General features: G+C 42.2%; 1 protein-coding gene across 5 annotated transcripts in view; it reads right to left on the reverse strand.

Moving 5' to 3' along the window:
* PLEKHG1 (pleckstrin homology and RhoGEF domain containing G1) overlaps positions 1–26,924 on the reverse strand; it is a 223,337-nt gene that overhangs the window by 61,215 nt on the left and 135,198 nt on the right. For all 5 annotated transcript variants that reach the window (XM_057527985.1, XM_057527986.1, XM_057527987.1 and 2 more), the window contains one exon: positions 207–307. In XM_057527985.1, the coding sequence (XP_057383968.1) occupies positions 207–307 (101 nt within the window). The remainder of the gene's footprint in view (positions 1–206; positions 308–26,924) is intronic.

Below are 26,924 nucleotides of genomic sequence, written 5' to 3' on the forward strand. Positions count from 1 at the left end.
AGGATGGAGCGGGATGGGATTTTGAATAAATGTGAGACTCATATACAAACAAGGATGTTTCCAGGTAGAAGATTTCACGGCATGATAGGCCACAAAAATTTATGAAGTCAAATCAGGGATTTCAAGTAAGTTTTCTTAGGCCACATTCATTTGAGAAAAATTCATAATGTTCTTATGTGAGAACAATCTTTTGAGTATTAGCTTACCTATTAAAGTGGTAGATATCCTGTATGTTTCCAAAAAGGGCTGATCTTTCTTCTGCCCCCAGAGGAAGTTTCGTTTGGTCCCTGATGCAGTCAAGGTAATCCTGTGAAATCAATGAGAAGAATGTCTTAAACACTCCTGTCCTTTTTCAAGTCATCTTTAGTTATGCATGAGGAATCTTTCATATCTGTTTCAAGTACTTATTATACTAATGTGCTCATTAACTCTACCATGAGAAGGCAGAATCTCTCTTTTATTAATAATGAAATACTTCCCTACTTGTAGAACAGGGAGTTTGAGCAAGGAGAAAGAGTGTATGTACAGTGACATACCTACGCCCAAAATGTATTAGTGCTTCCCTAGATGGATAATATAATGACCACGGTTACTGATAGAGTCAGAGTTTTGGCATACAACATTGCCTGCTATCTCCTTGACTGATTTATATGATAAAACAATACTTTAAAATTCATACAGTGGGAAACCAGAAGTAAAAATTCTGAAATTCTGGTGGTCCAGTGGTTAGGACTCAGCACTTTCACTGCCATGGCCCGGGTTCAATCCCTGGTCATGGAACTAAAATCCTACAAGCCATGTGGTATAGCAAAAAAAAAAAAAAAAAATCTGAAATGTGATACAGTTGTTTTAAACATAACTTAAAAAGTCAGAAAGCTATCAGTTGCTAAAGTCTAGAATTAAATTTATCCTCAAATACCAGATTATTAAAAAAAACTTTTTAAAATAAGATAAGCATGTCACTCACTTATGCTATCCAATAGGCCATGTTAAGGAGTCACAGACAGCTTGAAAGGATTTTATATATTTTAACATGGAAACAGCTCCCCACGGAGCTAACGTGGGCTCAGACCCACAGTGGGTTAAATGCACGTGGCTTAGAAGCTATTTGAACTGCTGAGAGAGGGGAAATCTGCTCTCCACGCTGTGTGCTGAGTCCATAACTGAGTGTCCCCCTTCCCCCAGCCAGCCGTGAAAAGAGAACTCTGTAGGAGGCAAGAAAACAATAAAGAAAAAAGTGAAAACAGCTGAAATAACGTAAAATCAAAAATAAACACAGTTCCCCGCCCTGGGCTGAACAATGCAGTATGGTGCTCCACCAAACGTCACCCAGAGTTCTGCAGCATTGGGGAAGTCACCCTGGGAAAAGTCAGCCAGACTGTGAAAATCCCAGCACTCAACCACATTCCGATGGCCAATCGCAAACACAATACCGTTTAAGCGCAACTAGTGAAAGGAGAAGCTGAAATGTAAGAACCATCAGATAATTGTTGCTTTTGTCTTTTAATAAGCCACGGCCACCCTCTCATGCCCTCCATGTTCCTCAAATGAAAAACAGGCCAGGCTTCGTCAGGAACTGTCTCCGTAGCATGGTTCACCGACTGCGTCATATAGCTTACCATTCTGGTTCTTTATTGCTAAAATCGTGGTCATGCAGGAACTGATGTTCATAAGCCTTTTTGTGTTTTAACAAGGTTGGTGGTAACATCTTTTCTTCTTCAGAAAGTGGTCATCTCAATAAGAAATTAGACTCCCAAGGTTTAAGTGTAATTGCCATTAAAAACCCACAAGAGCAAGACCCAGCCTCCTTACTTTTATGAGTGGAACAGTCATAAGGAACTTAAGTATCTGTATAGGCTATAGCGATAACGCCCAAATAAGAAATGCTCAAGAAGGCTAGAATGGAAGTAAGAGTGTATTTTGAACAAGTATAAATCTAACTTAGGCTTCCTCAAAAAAAAAATGTATTCCTTGTTTCATAAAAGTACACATTGCACAAAGAGATGGGCTAATATTTAACTGCATTGAATGCTTATATTTTTTTTTTTAAATTATTTATTTATTTTTGGCTGTGTTGGGTCTTTGTTTCTGTGCGAGGGCTTTTCTCTAGTTGCGGCAAGTGGGGGCCACTCTTCATCGCGGTGCGCGGGCCTCTCACTATCGCGGCCTCTCTTGTTGCGGACCACAGGCTCCAGACGCGCAGGCTCAGTAGTTGTGGCTCACGGATCCAGTTGCTCCGCGGCATGTGGGATCTTCCCAGACCAGGGCTCGAACCCGTGTCCTCTGCACTGGCAGGCGGATTCTCAACCACTGCGCCACCAGGGAAGCCCCTGAATGCTTATATTTGATAGTTGTTTAATACTTTGATCAACATTTCAAAAGGACACGTCATACGCAAAATTAAGAAGGTAAAACAAAGGTTATAGATGAATACGAAATTGAAAAGTGAAACAGAAGGATATTGGCAGGCGTGATCCACACCGAACAGCAGCGTGAAGATTGGGACGTAGATGACGCATATATTCCAGATTCACCTGGCCAGCTGCAATGGAGTTTAAGGAGAAAAGGAAGAATCCTTTTTCTCACTTCAAGTACAAAGCTGGTTCATTTTGCAGAAACCTGATACTAAATTCTTCATGTCAGGGAAAGACTGAGTTAAGGGGGTTGAAGAATTTCATCTGGGGTGAGAGACAAAGAACCATGGCCCACTTCCAACAGAGGATGGCCCATCTCCAAATGAAAGAGTTTCAAAACCCCAGAGTCCGTGGTAGAGGAACTAGATTTTAAATGCTGCTTGTTTTCTGAAATCGTTGAGAAAATAGATCGTTAGGAGTCCAGATTTTTGCAGGCCACTCTAGAAAACAGATCAAAGCTATATGGCCACAACGTGTTCCCCCACTGATCATAATTAAGTCTTTTAAATATGATACTTTAACCCTAAACCAGTTACTGAAAACTACTATAGCATGCACTGCATTAGCAGCTGTAATTATCTGAAGCCAAAATGAGAGGTTTGAAGCTCAGTGATAATAATAGTTCATTCTGTGCTCAAATGACAGAGTAAAGACACCAATGAAATTTATTAGAGCCTGTCACGCTGCTTTTTAATTTTATTGGCTTGATGTCAGCACCTATGGTTACCCTACAGTTAATAATGAAAGATAAATTTAAAACTTTTGCGCCGAAAACAATTATTCTCCAAGAGGATCAAAGAATTCACTCAATTTTGAGGAGGGTAGGGAGGAGATACAAAAAACAGCTTTACACCATTCGAAAATATTTTCATTATACTACTATAAATTTTACCTAAAGTATTTCTTTTCTAACCAACAGCTCCACCATTGTAAGATTTGTACACGTGTGCCCTCTTCTCAATAACTTTTTCATTCCTGTGATGTCTGTTATTGAATATATCCAAGTAAAGTTGAACTCGGTGCTATTTGAAGTGTGATAAATGGACTGCCAGTTTGCAAACTGTTACTGATCTACAAGATAGATAAGTGCAGAACTTGAGAGAAAGCATGTAGAAACTTTTATAGCATTTTGACAGAATGATATTTGTTGAATCTAATGATAAATTTGGGCTTGTATTTTGCATGTCTGATATCTTCTATTTTGTTTTTCTAGTAATTCATTTTTTGTGGTGTTTTACAGAACTGTCAGTGTGTGGATGATAGGAAAACACACACACACGCACGCTTGTCCCTCACCACAGATAGTTTCAGAAGGTCTGGTCTAGACAACAGTCCAGCAGAGATGCTGGAGAAAGGATGCTTCCAGAACTGGAACAGAATTCAAACTCAGTGTCCTTGGTAGCTCGCTTTATTACTTTAAGATGCCCTGAAAGAATTAAGCTAATACCCCCGTGCCTGTCTCCCTTTTTTCCTCTAAAATAACATTTAAAATTGTAATCTGTTTAATATGAAAATGAAGATAAACCACAAGAAGAGAAAAGATTTATTTAGATCGGTACTGAATATTTTTTCTACTCTATCTCTTTCTTGAAGATACATTGTAGAAACAAAATGAAGAAAATGTTCTGTTCCTAAGTCCTCTTGCTCAGGTTTCAAAATTCTATCTCTTTGGCTTCCTCTTTTTGGTCTAGTTTTTGTGTTAGCACTTCCAAATTCTAAGCCCTTTGTTATAACTCCTGTGTAAGATTTTTGGTCTTTATTTTGGAGGATGCATCTTCTTTGGTTTCTCTAACTCGTCCACCTTTACTAGAGAGTAATCATTTGTTTATATAAAACCTGTCTCCAAGTTTCATGTATTACATTGGGATGCTGTTGATACTACAATATCTTACATTTGTGTGTCAATTTACAGTTCAAAAAGCACATTCACATTTATTCATACAAACCCTCCTTCCCCCCTCTTTTTGAGGTCATAAGAATGCATGCCAAGTTCTGTTTTACAAGCTAGGAATTAAATAAAATGAATAAAACATGATCCCTTCCCGCAAGGAGTTCCCTGTGTAGTTGAAAGACAAGTATAAACAACTAAGTACAATACAGTGTTTAGGCAGCATGACTGATAAATATTCAGCACATGGGAGAAGAAGGCAGAGGAGGAAGTGGGCAATTCCAGGTCAGGGAGAAGTCTTCTGGAGAAGGTGATGGTGGAGTTGAACCTTTAAGGATGACCAGAAGTTAGAATAGAGAGAAACTAGGAGACACAACACCCAGGAAGATTGAAAAGAGTAAAGGGGCACATGGTAACGAAATGCAGGGTGCAGTCAGGACACTAAAAGGAGCTGAGGGGCTTCCCTGGCGGTCCAGTGGTTAAGACTCCACGCTTCCAGGCAGGGGGCTTGGGTTCGATCCTTGGTCGGGGAACTAAGATCCCACATGCCACATGGCATGGCCAATAAAATAAAACAAAATAAAATAAAATAAAAGGAGCTGAGATGGGCTGAGGGAGCAGGACATGCACATGTCCACAGACCCTGGAGTGGGGCTGCAAAATGAGAAAGGCTACAGTCAGGAGAGGCTTGATCAAGGAGAACCTTCCATGCTCTTAGGTGGAGGCAACCACTGACAGATGCCATGAGACCAAAGATCATCCCAGCATCAGAAAATAGAACATTAGCTATAAAACTGCCAGTTCGGAGGTCAGTTAGACCCGGACAGCAGCGCAGGTAAGATCGGAGCCAGTCCTCCACGAGTTCCACAGAGTGGAGCTGTATTTAATTAGATGTGGAGACCGAGAGAAAGGAGCCAGTCAAGGCAGACAGCTTTCAGGAGAAGGGAGTCTCTTCTCTCACCTTCAGCTCCGAGGAGGGCGGTGTTGCTCTCCTGGCTCCCAGCAAGGACGCTGCCAGCCCCTCGTCTCCTTGTCCCGTTGGCTGCAGCTTGGAGAGAGCTGGGCGCTCCCTCCGGGGAGAAGTCTCCACCAGCTTTCATCCTTCCGAGTTTCTCTCCCAGGTGGCTGGTGAGGGAAAGCTAACCTGCAGAGGCCTTGGCAGGGCGGTTCTTGGCCTTTCCAGCTGACTGAGACCTGCACTGGACGGCCTCACACCCACATCAACACTTCAAGACATCTCTGGGGATCCATGGTAGAAAGGAGACAAGGCATAGCTTTTGGCCTCGCTCATCTACAGGGTAGGTCTTCATGTGGCTCAGGTTGCTCATCCTGCTCTCGTTAGAGAAGCTTGGAGAAGAAATACGAGTTTTATTTTCCAGCTGTTGCCTTCTGCACAAATGCTGCCCTTCAGGAACATCACGAGGGACACGATGGGTTCACAATCACAGGGCCCTGCCCGAATCCCCACTCACGCACCTTCCCTCTGCATTCCCGAGGGAACTGAAGAGATGAGGGTGGTGGTCTGCAGGTAAAGACAGCGCCTTGGTCTTGGACGTGCGAAGATGAGGCGGACTGTAGGACATCCCCAAGGAGGGGTTTGCCGGGCACAGGATTTGGGAAGAAAAACTGAGTGGTCTGTTGAGAGAGCTCTTTGTGCAACTTTGGGCCCCATCTTATGCAGCAGTGACAGAAGCATGGGGCCCAAATGTCCTCCCACCTTCAGGGCCCAGGGGCACATCCAGTCCTGGCCATAAGAAAGCGGTTTCAGGCTATCTCAGTGCTAGCAAACTGCAACCTCGGAGGGTGTCAGCAGGTCATGGCACCTCCAGAGAGTCTCCCATGTTGCAGTGAGAACACCAAAGGTCCCTTGTGCAGGAGAGTAGCAAGGCAAATTGAGAGCCACGAGGCCTCGGGCAGCACAGAACCCTGGCCCACACTGATGGGAGGTCGTACCCCTAAGTGGGAGCACAGAGCCAGATGTGTGCTTCCCACCTTGTTCAGAAACAGTCTCAGGAAAACCCAGGGGATAATGGAGTCCCAAATCCAGTGACTAGAGAGAACTGCAGACTGATTTGGAAGTGGGGTAATAGATGAGCATATATTTTGAGACGTTGGGATGTAAAGGAAGGAGAGTGGTGGGGCAGTAACTGGAAGAGATGTAGGATCAGGGAGGATCAATCGATTGATCTGTCCATCCATCCATGCATCTATCCATCCATGCATGCATCTATCCATGCATCTATACATGTATCATCCATCCATGCATCTATCCAGCCATGCATGTATCTATCCATGCATCTATCCATCTATCCATCCATGCATGCATCTATCCATGTATCCATCCATCCATGCATCTATCCAGCCATGCATGCATCTATCCATGTATCCATCCATGTATCCATCCATCCATGCATCTATCCAGCCATGCATGCATCTATCCATGCATCTATCCATGTATCATCCATCCATGCATCTATCCATCCATGCATGCATCTATCCATGTATCCATCCATCCATGCATCTATCCAGCCATGCATGCATCCATGCATGCATCTCTCCATGTATCCATCCATCCATGCATCTATCCATCCATGCATGCATCTATCCATGCATCTATCCATGTATCCATCCATCCATGCATCTATCTATGCATGCATCCACCCATCTATCCATGCATGCATGCATCCATCTATCCATGAACAGGCTGGTGGGAGGTGTAGGGAAGAAGAAGATGGAGGGAGGAAGCCTGGAATGATTGGAGGGGATAACTGGCAATGGTGAACACAGAGGAAGACAGAAGGTGACTGTAAGAGCCAAGGTGAAGGGACGAGGCGAAAGGTGGAGGACAGGAAGATGAGCACCTCTCTTGGGAAGTCTGGGTGGGGAGCTCTGTCTATCTGGCCAAGCTGACACTGGTCAGCTTCACTTGATGCTGTAGAAAACAAAATTCTAACAAGTCAGAGCATATGAAATTAAAAGTTTCCTATTTCTTCTCAAGGGCCTTCCCTCTCTGCCCAGGTGTCACTTTCCAGAGGTAACTCTGGTTAAAGATGCGGTGTGGGGCTTCCCTGGTGGCGCAGTGGTTGAGAATCTGCCTGCCAATGCAGGGGACACGGGTTCGAGCCCTGGTCTGGGAAGATCCCACATGCCGCGGAGCAACGAAGCCCGTGAGCCACAACTACTGAGCCTGCGCGTCTGGAGCCTGTGCTCCGCAACAAGAGAGGCCGCGATAATGAGAGGCCCACGCACCGCGATGAAGAGTGGCCCTCACTTGCCACAACTAGAGAAAGCCCTCGCACAGAAACGAAGACCCAACACAGCTAAAAATAAATAAATAAATAAATTTATAAAAACAAAAAACAAAAAAAAGATGTGGTGTGCCAGATGTAGAGAACAAACTTATGGTTACCAAGGGGGGAAGAGGGGGTGAGATGAATTGGGAGATTGGGATTGACATGTATACACTACTATGTATAAAACAGATAACTAACGAGAACCTGTTGTATAGCACAGGGAACTCTACCCAGTGCTCTGTGGTGACCTAAATGGGAAGGAAATCTAAAAAAGAGTGGGTATACGTATATGTATAGCTGATTCGCTTTGCTGGACAGCAGAAACTAACACAACATTGTAAAGCAACTATACTCCAAGAAAAATTAATAAAAAAAAAATAAAGATGCAGTGTGAATGCTTCTGGGGCATGTTCTGGGGCATAATTATATCTATAAAACATGAGATTTTATGCTTGATTCACAACTTTGTTTTTCCATTCAGTGTATGTAAATACACATAACTCCTATACGTAAACATAGTTCTTTCGTTATAACGGCTACATTGTATCCCATTCAATAGCTTTATTATAATGTACCTCATTATTACAATAAAGATTTCGGCGGGGGCAGGTGGGCACAGACCTATGTGCTGGGAACTGCGGGAAGGGGCGTTCAGAAATGAGTAAGATAAGACCCCTAACCCTCTAGGTGCTCACAAGGCAGTAAGGGAGAAAGAAACAAATCACAGGATAACAATTTAAGTGTTATAAGAATTATTTACAAAGGGCTGTGAGAATATAGAAGAATCCATTTTCAGATGAAAGAAACTTTTTATCTTTCTTCCAAATAAACCACGAAACCGGGCTTACACTAAAATTTCCTGCTGTAGCCTGCACATAAAGCATCAGAAGTCTAGTCTTCACATTAATCTCTTTTCTTCCTCTATTGACATCCATGGGGGAGGAAGATACAGCCAAAGAAATGAGACTGGGGGGTCTCTGGCCACCCCATCAGGCTGGAAACAAAAGCTCTTATTGTGGGAACAATGTTGTCCCTGAGTCTATATAACATAGCTCCCTCCACCCCCAACACAGAGAACTGTGCTGCAAATACAATATAGCATCAGTAGGACGAATCTTTCTGCCAATACTGTTGCAGAGAATGGAGGAGGGCAAGAGAAAGAAGGGGGAAGGGGGAAAAGAGAAGAGAAAAAGAAGAGGAAAGAAATGAGGCAGGAAGAGAAAGAGGGAAGAAAGTGTGAAAGGGAAGAAAAAAGAGAAAGGAGAGAGACCCACACATGCAAGCGCAGGAATGAAACCCAAATTAATTTCAAGTTGAAAGCAGCTTCTGTTGCTGATATGACATCAGTTCTTATTCAGAGTTTTCCTAACTGATGGTATATAGGCTGATCTTAATTGGCCATATATGGAAGTCAGTATTGATGCTCTGAGATATCTGAGTAAAAGAAGAATAAAAAACAGGGAGGTTTCAGCCTCATTTACCTTCCATAATAGTTTCAGTACCTAAGACATCAGTAAAAAATGCTGAGAATGGCCTTCTGGCTAAGCTGTGACAAATGACACTTGTGCCAGCTCAGTTCCCTCTATTGTTTCACTTCTTCCTCCTGAAAGAAGGAGGGGTAGGAGGTGCCCCCTGGGGAGGAGACAGGACAGCTGGACCTGGAAAGGGGGAGGGTCGGGTAGTTCGTCCCAGAAAGAGAAACTTGGGGAGGGGGTGGGGGACAGCAGTTCTGTTAAAAACAGCAGTACTGAGTCGAAAGAGCAAATATCGGGGAATATTTGTTTGGTTTTCCCCTAAAACTAAAAGCAGAAAATATTTATGAACGGGTAGTTAATAGTAATCTAATGATATAAGCAAGATATTAAGAAACAGGACTAGCATTCATATATTAAAGTCCTTAAAGCAACTAGTTGCCCATCTTTTACTACACTTCTGACAACCATTATAAAAATCAATTGTCTTTACTTCATAGTGATATCAGGAGGAAGAATTTGATGTACATAAATAAATCTAAAAATGTTATAATAATTAAGAAGCTGGGTACAAATATAACACTGAAATGAATCTCTTCTATTATCCTTAGTTATAACAAATAGAAAAGTTCTTACAGGAGTCTCTTCTGTAAGAACAGCAAAAAAACCCCTAAATTTTCTATTGCTTTGTGAAATTGCTTATTTAAATATTTATTTAAAAATTGTGCTTAGGGTTTTCAAATTACATCGACAATGTTCTCATATGCAAAAGCTCTTCTTAAAATAAGAGGTGGACACACACCCATGAAGAGGTCCTGCTGTATACTGAAATATCTTTCCATACTTATTTGAAACCTACCATTACTTTTTTCTCTGTACGCTTTAATCCGATCATCATTTCTAGCTACCAAAAAAGGAGGAAAGCATTTCTGGGATAATCTATGGGCTTACTGAATGTGAATAAATATAAAATATGTTTAAAATCTTCAAAATGGGCAACCAGAGACTTTTCCAGGCTGCCTGCAGTAAAGCATGGTACCAGGGTCCTAGCGGGCGTTGACAAGATAGGGAAGGAAGTGTATTAACCACTCCCTTGAGCCCTTTGGTCACCCTACTTTTTTCTGACTCTTGTTATGTTTTCCTCCTCACTGGGTTAACTTTACTTAGCATATACTCCCTTTTTACTCTCCAGGTCCTGAGCCAGGTAAGGAAGCAGACAGATACAATTAGATGTGGCTATAATCCTTCAGGAGGAAAAATGAAGAAAAAGCCGATGAGGTAGCAGAGGGATTATGTCCTGGCAAATCTTTAAGTACTGAAAATAAGAAACTGATTCATCTCGGGACTTCCCTGGTGGTCCAGTGGCTAAGACTCCATGCTCCCAATGCAGGGGGCCCAGATTCGATCCCTGGTCAGGGAACTAGATCCCACATGCTGCAACTAAGAGTTCGCATGCCGCAACTGAAGATCCCACATGCCATAACTAAGACCTGAGGCAGCCAAATAAATAAATAAATATTAAAAAAAAAAAAAAAAGAAACTGATTCATCTCAATTACAATCTCGGCACTGCTGGTGTAATTTGAAACACGGTAATTATGAAAAATTAAATAAAGCCCAAGGGCTTTTGTATATGGGAAAGAAAATAAAAGATCAGTAAAATAAATTTACATTATTAGATCACCTGAGGTTTAACTCCTCCTCACTCCTATTTACTACTACTCCTATTATTATCATTAGCATTATTGTTATTACTATTATTATAAGGTTTGGTGATAGGTACTGAGCTCACTACTTTATATGCATTATCTCATTTAATCTTCACTGCAACTCCAGGAGGTGAGTCCCATTGTTAATCCCATTTTACTGGAAGCTTAGAAATGTTCAATTGCTCCCCAAGGTCACACAGCGTGTGCATGACTTACTTGCATTCAAACCAGGACCAGCTGTCTATAGCTTGCCCACCCCCCCAAACCCTGTACCACTGCTTCAAAGGTTTTAGTCCTTAATACAGTATCTTTAGACAGTAGAGGTCTGCTGCTGACTTTGGGACTAAATGTGGTTTTTATTAGGTATGAGTTAGGAGCCTACCAAAATCACAACTCTCACTGACCAGGTGACTGCCGTGTGCCAGGATTGTCACGTACTGTATCTGAATTAATATCGGTCCATTCACAGGATGAACCCACTTCCTTCACGTGTTCATCAACACACATCCCAGGCCTGCTCTTCCATCAGCCAAGCACACCAGCCCTCAGCCATCTGCCGTTTTACTTTCAACACTGGCTCACGCTTTCCCATCCCGCTCACAAGTTCTCTTCCTTCTTACTAGCACATGGTTCTCCACTCCTTCAAAACATCCCACTTTCCTTGCCAGTCCCCCCAAGGTTGGTCATTCCATCCCACTTTATTTGCATGACTCTGTGTAGCTCTCCCCATAGGAACACACTCCTTTACAAAGCCAGTCATGCAGAAACACTACAAATGAATTTCTCCTGGTCTTTTAGCACCATGCTACTTTTAAGTTCATTTAAAAATGTATACAATGGAGAGCCTGGAAAGCAGAGAGTTGAAAAGCTATAGAATCAGGAATCACTATAAAATGAAGATCAATCAGCAATGTAGAGAGAAACAGCAGCTCTGAAAGCATAGCTTTCGTCAGGGGAAAGGGGTGGTGTACGGAAATGACATGTACAAAGAGGTGCAGGACTCGTGCAGCAAAGCTTCCTTACGACTGTGGGTAAGTGACCCTGGAAGGGTCACAGGGGATCGTGTACCATAGTCAGCTTATTAGAGTAACATGCTTTTGACGATAGTCTGGATTTTTGTTCTTGGTGCTCTGACCTCCTCCACGGAACTCTGCACATCACTTCGTACACCGATGGCTTAAAGGCCTTCCCTAAACATCACAATGTGGCCATGGATTTCCCAGCAAAACATTTCCTGTTTGCAGGTCAAAAACCACCCATACCTCACCTGAGGACTCTCAGTTCTAGAGCATCAGACATCTGGAAATAAGGACACCAAATAACGGCCCATTAAAACAGATACAGTCAGTTTTGCCACATACACATGACCAGTTAGTGTATGCTTGACCTAATGATGAATGGGACAGTAATTAACTATATGACTTATTTAATGAGTTGGAATACTTTCTAGTCTCTTACTGAGACAGGAACTGTGATATAGATAATTCTCATAGCAATTGGTCTGTATACAGTAGGTGCAATTTATGCTAATTTACTTGAGACTCTGAAACATATAAGTTTCAACCAGGCCCCCAAGGCAGGGGCTACCTGGACAACGTTAAACAGAAAGAGGAAAATGCTGGACGACATCACTCGACTTCCCATCTACTGAGTCACACAGATTGATGATGACCCTCAAGGTCAAGCTATTCTACTTGAAAATTGCAATACAATGAGGCTGGATATATTAAAATAAAGAACCTACACAGGGACCGATCTCTTTATGGGCAGTTTTTCAACGAGGATGAATGAGATTATACTCTGGCGGCATTAGGTAATCCATTTCCCTATGGAAATGCATAGGGGAAACGGTTCCGTTCATTGTATCGAAAACAATGAGCAGCCCTAAGGACATATCTTATTGCTTCTCTGGCTATACTGCTGTTGATCTCATTACAGCACAGTCTTAACCAGAAGTTATTTATTGACACAGAAACAGCCATGGGCTTGGCAACCTCCAGGGGAGTGGGAAGAAGCGCTGTGCGGAGGGTAAAATAGGGTGCAGGTGGGCCACCATGATGGGACACTCCCCAGAAACTTGACTTTCTTGAAGAGCACTGGGTCTCTTGAATGGGGTAAATTCAAAGATTTCCTTTTGTTGTATTGGAGGCCTGGTTCCAATTCCAAGGCCCACAGAGTGAAATGTGTGATTTTGGGAAAATTATTTTTTCTCCTCTCTTAAATCAAAAGCACAATGTCCATGGGCACCTTATTACTTAGAACTGAAAGAGAGAGAGAGGAAGGGGGGGGGGGGAGAGAGAGAGAGAGAGAGAGAGAGAGAGAGAGAGAGATTGACTTCATAGGATGAGGTTTCCATAAATGATTTTTCAAGAGACTGTGTAGGAAGAATTTCTACAGCAGTAGTTTTACAGTCTCAACAGAAGGACATGACATGCCTTTTCTTGTAATCGATGAAGTTGCCATCTGCTGCAGATCTGCTTTCCCAGGACAGCAGATTTATCTGAGGACAGAGCATGGCACTAGGGACAGGACAGAGATTCCTCCCGGAGGCCTTGGCTCCAGACGCTGTGTGGTGGGAAATGCACCAGCCGCCGCCTCCGCAGGCAGCCTGGGTCTGAGCGCCGGCCCTTCGGTGGATTACTGGCCTTGCTGAGACTCACTGCTTCAGCTGTTAAGTAGAGATAATACAACTACCCACCTGATCGTTATTCTGGGGGTTAAACAACAACGTTCATTTAAGGCGCCCGGCATGGGTGCCCAGCACACATTGGCTGGTAGCAGCGGCTGCTGTGTGGCCTTCTGCGTCCCAGGTTCCTCCTCGGTAGAACGGGGAGATAGCCAGATGGGAACTTCTTCTGGTTCGAAAGCAAGTTAACTCTACCTGCACACTGACAAATTATACTAAAAAGCTCCCCCACCACCCTTCTCTGCCCACGGGTAGTAAGAGTGCCGTAGGAAGGCTCAGTCCTTGAGCGGCATGGTCGGGAGAGAGTGTGAAGATCACCGTTAGGGGAGACACATGCACTCAAAGTCCCCATGACACTCGAAAGTCTCCCAGACCCCGGCCCTCTCCCCTGCTCTGTCCACCTGGACGAGAAATCCTGCCTCTCCCACCTGTAGCTCTTGTGAAACTGAGTCCTCCTCTCCCTCACGGCTGCCTTGGTCTCCTGGCTCCTCTCCACTGGGGACTACTGCGAGGACATCCTACCTAATCCCTCTATGGTGGGTCCCACCCCCTCCAGCTTTTCAGAATGAATCCCGGGTGATCTTTCTCGAGCTCAGATGTGATGTTCTGCCTCCTGCATAAAATCCTTCAGTGACTTCCCACAGCCGTGGGCGGCGGCACAGAGGGAGGGCCCTCAATGCTTGCACCCCTGCCTGGGCTCATCTTTCACCACTTTCTTGTTCCCTCTCCACCATCACCACCCCCAGCACACAGGCACTCGCTTCTTGTAGCTTCGGGAATGTCCCCTGTTCTCTCATGGGTCACTGTCTTTGCATATTCTATTCTAAATGCCAAGACTGTCCCTCCTACCGTCCTAACCTGGCTAATGCCCCCTTCACGATTCTTCCAGGAATCTTTCTCTGATCCTTCACACCCAGTCTGGGTCAGGTGCTCCCCTGAGCATTTACATTTATAATTCCATGATAAAGCAAGCCAGAGGAATCAACGTCCAGTGTTGGTGTTCTAAAAAATTTTTTGTAGCTCCTTCTCTCCCACAAAACTGATGTCCACAATGACCAGGGGTTCTGTTGTAGCTCTCCCAGCACTGAATGTTTGCAGAGTGAATTCCTGTGAACTTGATCCATCTGCTAAGCGGGCGAAGCAGGGCCCGGAAGGCAAGGGTTAACAGAGTCCCTGGCAGATCTCCCAAGCTCTCTAAGTGGCAAAAAAGTTGTATTGAATCGTAACCCAACCCAGTGTTCCTCTTTTGCTCCCTCCCCTCCCCCCTCCCCTCAGTCTCAGGGACAGCCTTTAAACAACACAGCCTCTCAAAGATGACAAAAGTTCCTAAACTCTGCGATCCTTTTTAACTCTCTTCCCACCCACCTAACTCCCGCCTTTGCACAAGAAAAGAAACCCTTCCCCAATCAAAAGTAGATTAACTCTCACCCTTTTCACTTTGTGCATTTGCATTGGAAACACCATATACAAGGCCATAAACAGCCCCCGGGGTTGAGTGATTTATCCACTGCTTTAGGGAAAACAGGACAGAAGAGCAGTCTTTTCAGCCATTCCGTGTTGACTGTTGGCTGCTGCAGTGGCGGGAGTGGCCTTCTCCTGACTCATCTCCCACTTAAAGGTTAACAACTTAACTTTAAGCCCCATTATAAAACTGAAGGGACACTTGTAACATTTCTTGTTGGTTCAAAGAGGAAAAAAGGCTTGTTTCAGAAGAAAATATATATTTTTGTATATGTATAGCTGATTCACTTTGTTATACAGCAGAAACTAACACACCAATGTAAGGCAATTACACTCCAATAAAGATGTTTAAAAAAAATTTTTTTTAAAGAGCAGTTTAAAGGAATGGCTCACCCTGCCTCCTCCAAGCGCGTCTGCACCCCCCTCGACCCCAAGTCCTTTAAGCAGCATTCAGAGAAAACAGGAATAATTTTGCCTCAGTGTGATTTTGCCATTTGAAACCAGAGACTTAGGCTGCAGCTTCTCTCTAGTTTTTATGTGATGTATTTTGGGGTGTGTGCGTGTGTGTGTGTGTGTGTGTGTGTCAATGATTCAAGCACAAGAATCATTAGGGACTCTTTTATATTAGTTTAACAAAACAAAAACATTCAGAACAAGCATTCCATTTTGCTTTGGGTTGGACAGATGCTTGTAACTTCTCATCATGCCTTTATTATTTTCATACCACCCCTTTCTTACAGAGTAAGGATGAGTCTCACTTTTTATAAAGGGTCACCTCACTTTTGTTAAGGGATGAGTTATTGTATAAGAATTTTCTCTAAGTATTAAAAGTTAATTATAATTAATGAAATTCTGACACATGCTACAACATGGATGAACCTTGGAAACATTATGCTAAGTGAAAGAAGCCAGACACAGAAGGACAACTATTGTTTGATTCTAGCAAATTCACAGACAGAAAGTAGACTGGAGATTGCCAGGGACTGGGGAAGGGGGCATGGGGAGTTATTGTTTAATGGGTGCAGAGTTTCTGTTTGGGATGGTAAAGAACGTTCTGGAAATGGATAGTGGTGATGGTTGCACAACACTGTGTATGTGCTTATTGCCACTGAATTGTACACTTGAAAATGGTAAATTTTATGTTATGTATGTTTTACAACAGTGAAAAACATTTAAAAAGTCAAAACAGAAACAGACTCACAGATATAGAAACAAGCTTATAGTTACCAAAGGAGAAAGCTGGAGCTGGGGGGTGGAGTGCGTGGGGTGGAGGGATAAATTAGGAGGTTGGGATTAACATATACACACTATTATATATAAAATAAATAACAAGGTTCTACTATACAGCACAGGGAACTATATTCAACATCTTGTAACAGCCTATAATGGAAAAGAATCTGAAAAAGGATATATCTATATCTATATCTGAATCACTTTGCTGTCCATCTAAAACTAAACACAATATTGTAAACCAACTATACTTTAATAAAAAGTCAGTTATCATAACTAAAAAATCACTTTGTATATGAAGACCAGGCATCAGGCAATACAGTTTAGATGTATACTAAACATAATAAAAAATGTTCTTGGGCTTCCCTGGTGGCGCAGTGGTTGAGAGTCTGCCTGCCAATGCAGGGGACACGGGTTCGAACCCTGGTCTGGGAAGATCCCACATGCCGTGGAGCAACTAGGCCCGTGAGCCACAACTACTGAGCCCGTGCGTCTGGAGCCTGTGCTCCGCAAGGGGAGAGGCCACAACAGTGAGAGGCCCGCGCACCGCGATGAAGAGTGGCCCCCGCTCGCCGCAACTAGAGAAAGCCCTCGCACAGAAACGAAGACCCAACACAGCCATAAATAAATAAATAAATAAAAATTTAAAAAATGTTCTTGCGAGTCAGGCTCAGCAGTAAGGACTCAGGTTATGCGCTGGGGTGTAATTCACAAGTGAAATTCACCAGGGTGAGAAGGTGAGTTTGCATCCACTCTAACTAGCTTTACCTTAATTCGTTTTCTAAGGTGTTCTTCCTCTGGCTCCTTAGTGTCATCACATCTACCTCCTCCCCCTTCCTCCCTCGCCTTGCTGTGGGCTAGGAAACCAAATAATTAAACTTATTTTATTAATTAATTATTCTTTTGGCCGTGCCTCGCGGCTTGCGGGATCTTAGTTCCCCCACCAGGGACTGAACTGGGCCCTCAGCACTGAAAGCTCGGAGTCCTAACCACTGGATGGATCACCAGGGAACTCCCTAATTAAGCTTATTTTAAACATGTAGAGTAAATAAGCTCTTAGTGAGAGCTTGGGGCCTTTCTTTGGGTAAAGACACAGGATTTACTGTTTGGCGTTTGAAATATCTATTTTGGCTGCTCAAAGGGCTCACTTATCTCCTAGTTACATTCTTGAGAGCTGAGGTTCGAGGAGATGAGATCTCTAGTCATCTTTAGATTTTGGCTTCTTGAATTAGACTCGTTTACAGAGGATGAAGCGGAGGTCAGCCTGGTTGGTGTCCATGGCACACAGCTGACTGTCAGCATGGGACTGGAGCCCAGACCAGGGCTCCGTCCATTAAATCAGTCTCAGTTTAGCTCAGCTCAAGTCAAAATTCTGGAAATAACTTCATTCTGCCATTGCATCCCTGGCAGCCCTGTACGATATTAGAAATAAATTCCAACTACATGTAAGTATATCAGATACACTAACAAAATCAAAACAATATATATCCTTTTTAAACTGCAAAGTTAAAACAATTTTCTGAAATAATACCTTAACGGGGCTTCCCTGGTGGCGCAGTGGTTGAGAATCTGCCTGCCAATGCAGGGGATACAGGATCGAGCCCTGGTCTGGGAAGATCCCACATGCCGCGGAGCAACTAGGCCCGTGAGCCACAACTACTGAGCCTGCGCATCTGGAGCCTGTGCTCCGCAACAAGAGAGGCCGCGATGGTGAGAGGCCCGCGCACCGCGATGAAGAGTGGCCTCCGCTTGCCACAGTAGAGAAAGCCCTCGCACAGAAACGAAGACCCAACACAGCCAAAAATAAATAAATTAATTAATTAAAAAAAATAAAAATAAAAAAAAATAATACCTTAACATAGATTAGCAAGAACAATATTATGATACTTTTAAACGTACCAGAAGTTACTGGCCTTTCCAAATAATACTAAGTATATTAATAATAATAATGATAATATTAATAATCATTCTCACTTGAGTGCTTACTATATGCCTAGCACGGTGCTAGCATTTTGCATGGATAGTCTTATTTTCACAACAATCCTCTTATTCCCATTTTACAGGTAAAAACACTGAAACTTAGAAAAGTTAAGTAACTTATCCAAGATCACAAAGGGAAATGGCAGAGTCAGGATTTGGATTCAGTTCCTGCAGATTCTAGCTTTTCTTCATTTTCACCATTTCATCACAGGGGATGGGGTGGGTGGGGTAATTCGTGCTGCCTTTAAATGTCTATTGTTTGCTTTATAACAAAGGGAAAAAGAATCCCTTTAGGACAGTGGACCTCAATGTTGATTGCTTATTGGAATATGGAGAGCTTTAAGAAAAAGTGATGTCACCCTGGGATATTCAGATTTCATTAGTCCAGGCTACACCTGAGGGGGCAGGAGTTGTAAAATCTCCCCAGGTGATACTCAAGTGCAGCCTCTGCTTTAGAAAAAACCTGTTTTTAGCTGCTCTTCCTAACCAGATTTCTTAGGTGACAGCTTTTAATTGCTCAAATAATAACCCCTTGAACCTGTCTGTGAGAGCTTATTGTCCTTGGTATGAACCTAGCTGATGACCAGTTAATTGTGTGTTCTCATACGGGATCTTTATGTTGCTTTACTTTGTCCTATCTTCGAAGTAGGAATTTTATTCTAGTGGATTTTCTTGCCAAAAGTAATACCTAGAACATTCTAGATAATTTTGAATATGAAGTAAATATATACAATTTATCAGTGACCTTCTTTACCTTCTTCATTTCAAATAGGACCTGGAACTTTACAGCCAGCTCCTACTTCAGAACAGGAGTTGGCAAGAAGGGGTCCTAGAGTATAAATTTATCTGTTAATTATTACAAATGGGCTAGCCCAGACTCTCTGGTCTTGCAGGAGACAATTTCTCATACTCAAAAAGCTACCTATATATATGCTAGGGGAAAAAAGGTAATGCCACAGTTTAGACATGTCCCAAGAAGTTGCTCAGGAAGTGACCCTAATTGTTCCCACTTCCCCTCTATACCACTGCTCTGGTTTTGTCTAAACTATGTGGTGGTTGGATGTGGAAGAGACAAGCTCTGTCCTTCACACACATCCGTGTCAATTTCATCCTTGTCAATGGCTGAGATGTAGAAAACTGGGCAGTAAATGTAATGTGTTTCCAGAAAATTTCATTAACAAGTATGTATGAGAACCCTCCTTAATTGGTACGTAAGGGAAACTCAATAGATGCTTCTTGTATTTTTCTAGTTGTTTCTAAACGAAATGGATACAGTCCCAGCACTGCCAATACTTAGCTGCAGGGTCTGGACTTGAACAGCCTTTAGCTGTTGAGAGTTTCCGCTGTGCCAGGTCCGTGCAAAGCATTTTACAGGCATTACCTCTGTTCATCCTCACAACATCCTATGAGGTACGCAATACCTTTCATTTTAAGAAGAAACTGAAGATTACAGAAGTTAAATAATTGTTCAAGATCAAAGGTAGTAGGTGACAGAACTAAGATTTGCATCCAGTTGGAGAAATCATTTGGTTCTCTGGCTCTTCATTTCCTCACCTATAAAGATGATTGGGTAGAACTTGATAATTCATTCAGCAAATATTTACTGATGGCCTATTAAGTGTCAAAGGCAGTGCTGATTGCCAGGAATAGAAAACTTACCAACACACCTTACCCTTTCAGAATCTATGGTCAGCTAGACTTCCCTGAGTTATTTTCCAGTTCTAAAACTTTGTGTGATTCTACTGAATCAAAAATTCTGCGCTATTTGAAGCAATCTAAGCATCCACCAACAGATGACTGGAGAAACAAAATGTGATATATACATACAACGGAATATTATTCAACCTTAAGAAGGAAGACAATTCTGACATGTGCTATGACATGGATGAACCTTGATGACATTATGCTGAGTGAAATAAGCAGTCACAAAAGAACAGATACTGTATGATTCCACTTATGTGAGGTATCAAAAGTAGTCAGATTGGGCTTCCCTGGTGGCGCAGTGGTTGAGAATCTGCCTGCCAATGCAGGAGACACGGGTTCGAGCCCTGGTCTGGGAAGATCCCACATGCCACGGAGCGACTAAGCCCGTGAGCCACAATTGCTGAGCCTGCGCGTCTGGAGCCTGTGCTCTGCAATGGGAGGGGCCGCGATAGTGAGAGGCCCGCGCACCGCGATGAAGAGTGGCCCCCACTTGCCGCAACTGGAGAAAGCCCTCGCACAGAAATGAAGACCCAACACAGCCATAAATAAAAAAATAAAATAAAAAAAAAAAAAAAAAAAAAAAAAGTAGTCAGATTCATAGAAGCAGAGAGTAGAATCGTGGTTATCAGGAGCTGGAAGGAGGGAGGGGAGAATGGGGAGTTACTGTTTAACAGGTACAGAGTTTCAGTTTTGCAGGATGAAAAGAATTCTAGGGATTGGTTGCACAACACTGTGAATGTACTGAATGCCTATAAACTGTACATTTAAGAATGGTTAAGACAGTAAATTTTATGTTATGTGTATTCTACCACGATTTTTAAAAATGAAAAAAGGATTGCCTGAGGCTGAGGAAAGAGGGAATGAAGAGTTAGTGTTTAATGGGTGCACAGTTTCAATTTGGGGTGACAGAAAATTTCTGGAGATGGAAGGTGGCAATGGTTACGTAGTTCAATGTACAACAGTGTCAATGTACTTAGTGTCATTGAATTGTACACTTCAAATGGTTAAAATAATAAATGTCATGTATATTTTACCAGTTTTAAAAAGATATAAAACATTCCATGTGAGCTGCTGTATTGAACAATGCTATCCCCCTTAAGTGGCAGAGTAGTCTTGGTGGGCAGAGGAGAAATTGAAAACATGAATGATCAGAAAACAGGTTAGTAAACTATGTAGGCTGACAAGTCCCACATCAGCCCAATCTACCTCTTCCTTTTCTAGGTGTTACAGAGCAGGGTTGCTTGGACACCAACTTGCTCTAGGCTTGTCAAATGACCTGGGTAGATTCTTCGATGTGATTAGTTTCACGAGGTGTAAGCAACATGTTTTCTTTGGAAGAAATTTCCAGTCATGGGAAACTACTCCCAACTGAAGGTTGGTTTGTTTTGAACACAATTTCCTGAATTCTGTATTTTCTACCCACTCAGAGTAACTGAATATTCAAGATGGCACACACCCAAAAGGCAGCATAATTCTACCCCAACTGAACGTGACCTGTTTCAGCAAATCTTCAATAGAATCGTGCCTACAGGCAGTCTTTGAAATATATTAGCAGTTCTTGAGCAGACCAGTAATAATAGCTACTCGATCACCTGAGTTAACTGAAGTTTTTGAAATGACTTTTCATCAAAAATCAAAATGTTGCCTTAAAAAAAAAAGCTTAATAGAATGGGAAGGGACTTTTTAGTTGCAGGTATTTTTCTTAATGCCTGATCTCGCAAAAGAAATCAATGTACTCAGTTATGTCTGTAAGTCAGTCTATCCTTTCCTTTAATACATTGTCTAACTCTGAATCTGCAAGTGCAGGTGGAAAATATTCTAATTTTACCATCAGAAATACACTAATATTTACCCCTTACCTCTCCTTGGTGTGATGAGTTTCATAGACAGGAAGAGCTATAGTTTGTGTATGAGTATTTGACCAAATTTTGAAAATCCTTTCAGCGAAAGAAAAATTTCTGACAACTCCACTTTCAAGTAATCATATTTGTTGGTCCCAGATTAGGGTAAAAAAAATCTATTTTTTAGTTTTCAGAAATGTAAACAAACTCTCAAATTGCTGAGAGAGATTGAAATTCTTTTAAACCATTTTTTTCTTACAGGGAGGAAATAAAAAGTGCTTTAGGAATATTTGTCATTGTCTTTATTAGTCCTACTTAACATAAATGGAAGATCATGTTTTTTGACAACAGGTATAGTGTTCTTTAATCTTCTGGTCTGAGCAAAGGGGATGGGGGAGGGGTGAGACCTATTTGTAACAAGTCATAATACTCCAGAGAATAAGTACAGTCAATTCTGCTTTAACATTTGCTTTGAAAACGTGAATGTGTTCCCACATGATTAATATACTAGGGAGTAATTTGAACTTAAATTTCCGAATTTTGCTTAGGCAGGATTGCATCCACGATAAACACTAGGTGAGCACAGAAAAGCACAGCCACTTCCAAAGAGCAGCAGAGGAATACAAATACACACACACACACACACACACACACACACACACACACACACACCTCAAATACATACCAGCTACCTCAGTCCACCTCAGTCCACCTTGTGTGCCTCTAAGCCGCACCCATCCACGGCACGTGTATCAATTTTGCATCGATGCTAGGTAAACCTACCTCATAATAACTCACACTGCAACTCTGCACATGGCTTCTGCTCTCTTCAATTTTTCTCTCCTTCCTCTTAGCCTACCTTATATTTTTCCTTCTCTGTTCTTTTTCCTCTTTATTGTTCTTTTTTTCTCACTCTTTCTCTCTCACTCTTTGTTCTCTTCCTCTCACAGAGGGTGGTAGCTGTGGGAATCAGTTGGCTCCCACAAGAAATTTCAGGGTTGTTTTTCGAGGTAAAGTATCATATTTACTATAGAAGGTATATATTTCTTAACCATTTAACATGTATAAAACTGTCTCCATTTGTTAGATTCCTATCTTTCTTTTTTGTGTCACTGATGATGTTTCTGAGTGTTGTGCTTGGAACCCATTTTTCCATTTCTCCCTCATATGATTTTGCATAGTGAGTAATTTTTAGGAGCACATATATCGTATGTCGAATTATAGCAGAATTGATTGTAGGCACTTTGAAATTCATTTAGCTCTCTACCTCAATCATCTGTACTCTCTCTTGGGTCTTAGACATATGATATGGAAGCTAAAAACAATCTGCAACTATAACCTCTTCTCAGATCACGAACACTTGCAACCTGGCGAAAATGTCCTACAAAGCCTGGACATTTTTGGACTGACCTCAACTATTGATTCCAGCCCTAAGCTTCAAGAAGCAAGTCACAAAAAATAAAGAAGTTTAAAAAATAAAAAATAAAGAAGCAAGTCACAAGTCAGGATTGTCAGGAACGCAAAGGTGACTTTTCCATTACCTGAGGTTTAGTATTTCTCAAGGAGACAATGAGGAACATCACTAAATTCATAATTATTATACCAACTGGTGTTCATTATGCTATTGCTACAGACTTCTTAGTAATTTGAAAAGTGTACTCCAGGTAAAGGTTAACAATATAAATAGACTATGATTTATCAATGGTAAATTTACTTTCTCCAAGTTCACCTCTGGAAAGATGCAAGTTGACTTCAACTTCTTAACGGAAAACCATCCATAATGATGTCAGTTGATTTGGGGTGTGCAAGGCCCAAGAATGTATTAAAACACTTTCAACAATTAGGTTTTTCATTGCTTACTTTTTCTTCAAGTGTCCATAATTCTCATTTTGGCTTCTCAGAATAGCGACAGAAATGAGTCTGAGAGAAGGGCAGGGCAGTGAAAAGGAGGGCGTTCAATTTTCTTATAAACTTTATCAGTGTGGCAATAAACTTGCACTTCCAAGCATCATCATTCTATTAAGGGTTTGATGGCATTAGTCCATTATCCTCATTGACTCCAGTCTACTCAAGAGGTTTCCAGAACACTAGCAAGAAAAGTACCATCCCTGCCTTTGAACTATGCTAGACACAGAAGGCCTCTTTTTAAACTGAAATACTACCTATTATGCTCAATAATTCCAAAGAGCCCTGTTGACAGGTCATACGGATAGGAAAAACTACAAAAATAAAAGAGGAGAGGGCATTAGGAATCATGGGAGAAAAACAGGGTGGTGGTGATTGAGACATGAAAGAGGGGAGGAACAAGAGAAGGTACATTGGTCTGAATCTGTTCCAGGTCCTAAATGAAGAATTCCATTTCAAACATTCTATAGGGTTATTTAGTAGAGAGAGTAACTATAACCTTGGCAGTACGCATCATCAAAATCTTCCCTGCTTTCTTCTTCATGTATTTTTATTTTTACTTTTAGTGATGGTGGGATACATGGTATAGGTTTTACAATGAGAATGTTTCAGATATATATAATGCATGGTGTACACTGGCAATTGCTCACAAAAATGTTTCCTACTTTTTCTGGGCACACAGCTAGACTATATCTCCAAACTTAGAGTTTGATGTGGAATGAAAGATGGGGTGAGCCATTTCTATGCTTGTCCCAGAACCCCCCACCCCTTCCCCAATGCATGTCTCCGTGTCCTCTTGCCCTTCTAGCTGAGATGGCACAGACCCCAGCACAACCTTTTGAGCCACGTGCTGAAGAGGACAGAGCCTCATCAGCTTGGTTCCTGAATGACTGCATGGAGAAGCACAACTCCCCTTAACCTGAACACACACATACATGATTGTAAAAGGAGAAACTTCTGTTGTATTAAGTCACTAAATTTGGGGCCTATCTGTTACTGTGGCTTAGCCTACTCTTATACATTATGCCTTCCAAATTTTTGGAACAGTGGTTCTCAACCAAGGGAATTTTGTCCCTCAGGGGCTATTTGGCAATGTCTAGAGGCAATTTTGGTTGTCATGAGTGGGGATGGTGGTGGTTCTATTGGCATCTAGTGGGTAGAGGCCAGGTTTGCTGCTAAACATCCTACAATGCACATGACTATCCCCTACAGCCAAGAACTATCCAGCCCCAAATGTCTATTGTGCTGCTGTTGCAACACCCTGCCCTAGAGAGCTTAAGAAGAAGACCAAAATCTCTGAGCCCTCTGCTAGACTCTAAGAGATTTACAATAATAGTGTAGTAGTAAAAGAGGGGCTTTAGAGTGAAACTTGGGTTCCAGTTCCAGTTCTACCACTAACCATTTACAGACCTTGGATAAGTTCCTTTACTCTTTGTACATGCAATATTCTTGTGCTAAAAATAAGAAAATTATTATAGTACCCACAAGATGGGGCTGTGGGTGAGGCGATAAGTGATTAATACAGTGCCTGAAATACGGTAAGTACTCAAATATTAGTTGCTGTTCATGTTATTTTTTGGTGTTTTTGTTATTAAGGCACGTATCTAGAAAATTTAGAAGTGGTAGCTAAGACGTATGTTTACAGCCATTCGGATTCATTGAGGTGGCGGGTGTGGTCACAAAGCTTAAGGTTTCACGTTGGTGATACTCACTGTCTACCGTGCTCCCAGGAGAATCCGACCAGTATAGTTATTTTGACTAATTTTCCTAAGTTTTGACTCAAGATCTAGCCAGAACGATTTGGAGGAAATAAACCGACATCATTCATTAAGTATACACGAACTTGTGTAAACAGCCCACAGCTACTTTTGCACAGCAACTCTGCAAACCTCAACTCACTTTGCTTTTACTAAATGCTGCCCACCTTGACCTATTTTCGATGTTCATTAGCAATTAATCAGAAGGTATGATCAGAACATTCCAAATGGACAAAAGACTTAAAAGGCCAGGTCCCTGTCCTCCCTCCCATATTAGGCTGCAACCAGTAGAAGAGATGAACACTCAAAATCACTATGTTCTCACCTTCTAAGTTTCTGTCGTTGTTAAGGTGACAAGAGATGAGAGTGGGGTGGGGTAGGGTAGGGAAGAAGGGGGGCGAAACAACAACAAAGAGGCATGGAAACAAACAGTCAAAGCGAAGTTTGGGGGGCTCATGTACAGTGGTTAGATGTGCTATTTGAGGAATAACTTCTACATAAACATGAAACTACTTAACAGGTTTGCTTCCAAATTACCTTAGATCTTAAATGGTTTTAGGAAAGATCTCATTCACCCACCCTGATAAAAGTCCTTGGAAGGAAAAATAGACCCATTCAAACAAAAGTGCTCAAATGCCATGTAAAAGAAAAAGTACGTTACATTATGCCAAGTACTACAGTGTAAGTTCTTTGTTAAACCCACCCACATAATAAGCCTTCATTAAAAACAATCCTTGACAAGTCCTACACTCTAGCGTTGAACACATACTTCCCACAATATTAAAAAAATCTTAGTCTAAATGAACCTCATAAAAAGCGTCAGTTTAATAAATGTTATTTAAACTGGAGGGAAAGTAGTGAGTGAGGACATCTGCAAATAGAAAGACAATAAAATCTATGACAGTTCACCACATCTCAACAGCCTTTTCCCTTGGTTCAAAACCTTTCTCCTCTTGTCAAGTATCCTAAGCAGTTAAGGCTGGTCCAGGGAATGCCCATGTAAAGCCATCCTTTCACGGCCAAGGGAAAAGAGTAGCAGAGACATACCACACCAAAACATCTTATCTCTCCAACAGAATCCGCAGGAAGCCAGGCTTCAAGAGAAACCACCTCCAAGCTTGACAGTGTTGTCCTTGAGGGGTGGCACAGGACAAAAGCCCACTCAGATTCCATTTTATCCAAGTCTTACTCACCTCACCAGCCTAAGACCTAAGTCTCCAGGCAGAGTCAAGGGTGGAGTCACTGCACAAATGCCCTGGGCCTGATCACTGGGTTCCTTCATTCACTCTGCATAGACCTGGGAGAGGCTCGCTTCCCAAGCATGAGAGTTCCCCTTCCACTAACGGATACCTCCGGTGCTAAGGGCGGCCTCTTTAAGCTATGGCAACAGGCAGAATAGCTTTCAATGTGCTTCATGTCACTAAGTGTGTGAAAAGCATCCTTCTCTCGTCCACCTACCCTGCCACTGTCTGTACTATCACACGATAAACAAAGAGTCCCTGTGGACCAATAAATACAAGAGCTGGGGGTTGGAGATCAACGGTATAATCCTTGTGTAGCTACAGCTTTTGAACAATGCTGAATG

Source organism: Balaenoptera acutorostrata, chromosome 14 (genome assembly GCF_949987535.1).
Source record: "Balaenoptera acutorostrata chromosome 14, mBalAcu1.1, whole genome shotgun sequence".
In the NCBI taxonomy this organism is placed as follows: domain Eukaryota; kingdom Metazoa; phylum Chordata; class Mammalia; order Artiodactyla; family Balaenopteridae; genus Balaenoptera; species Balaenoptera acutorostrata.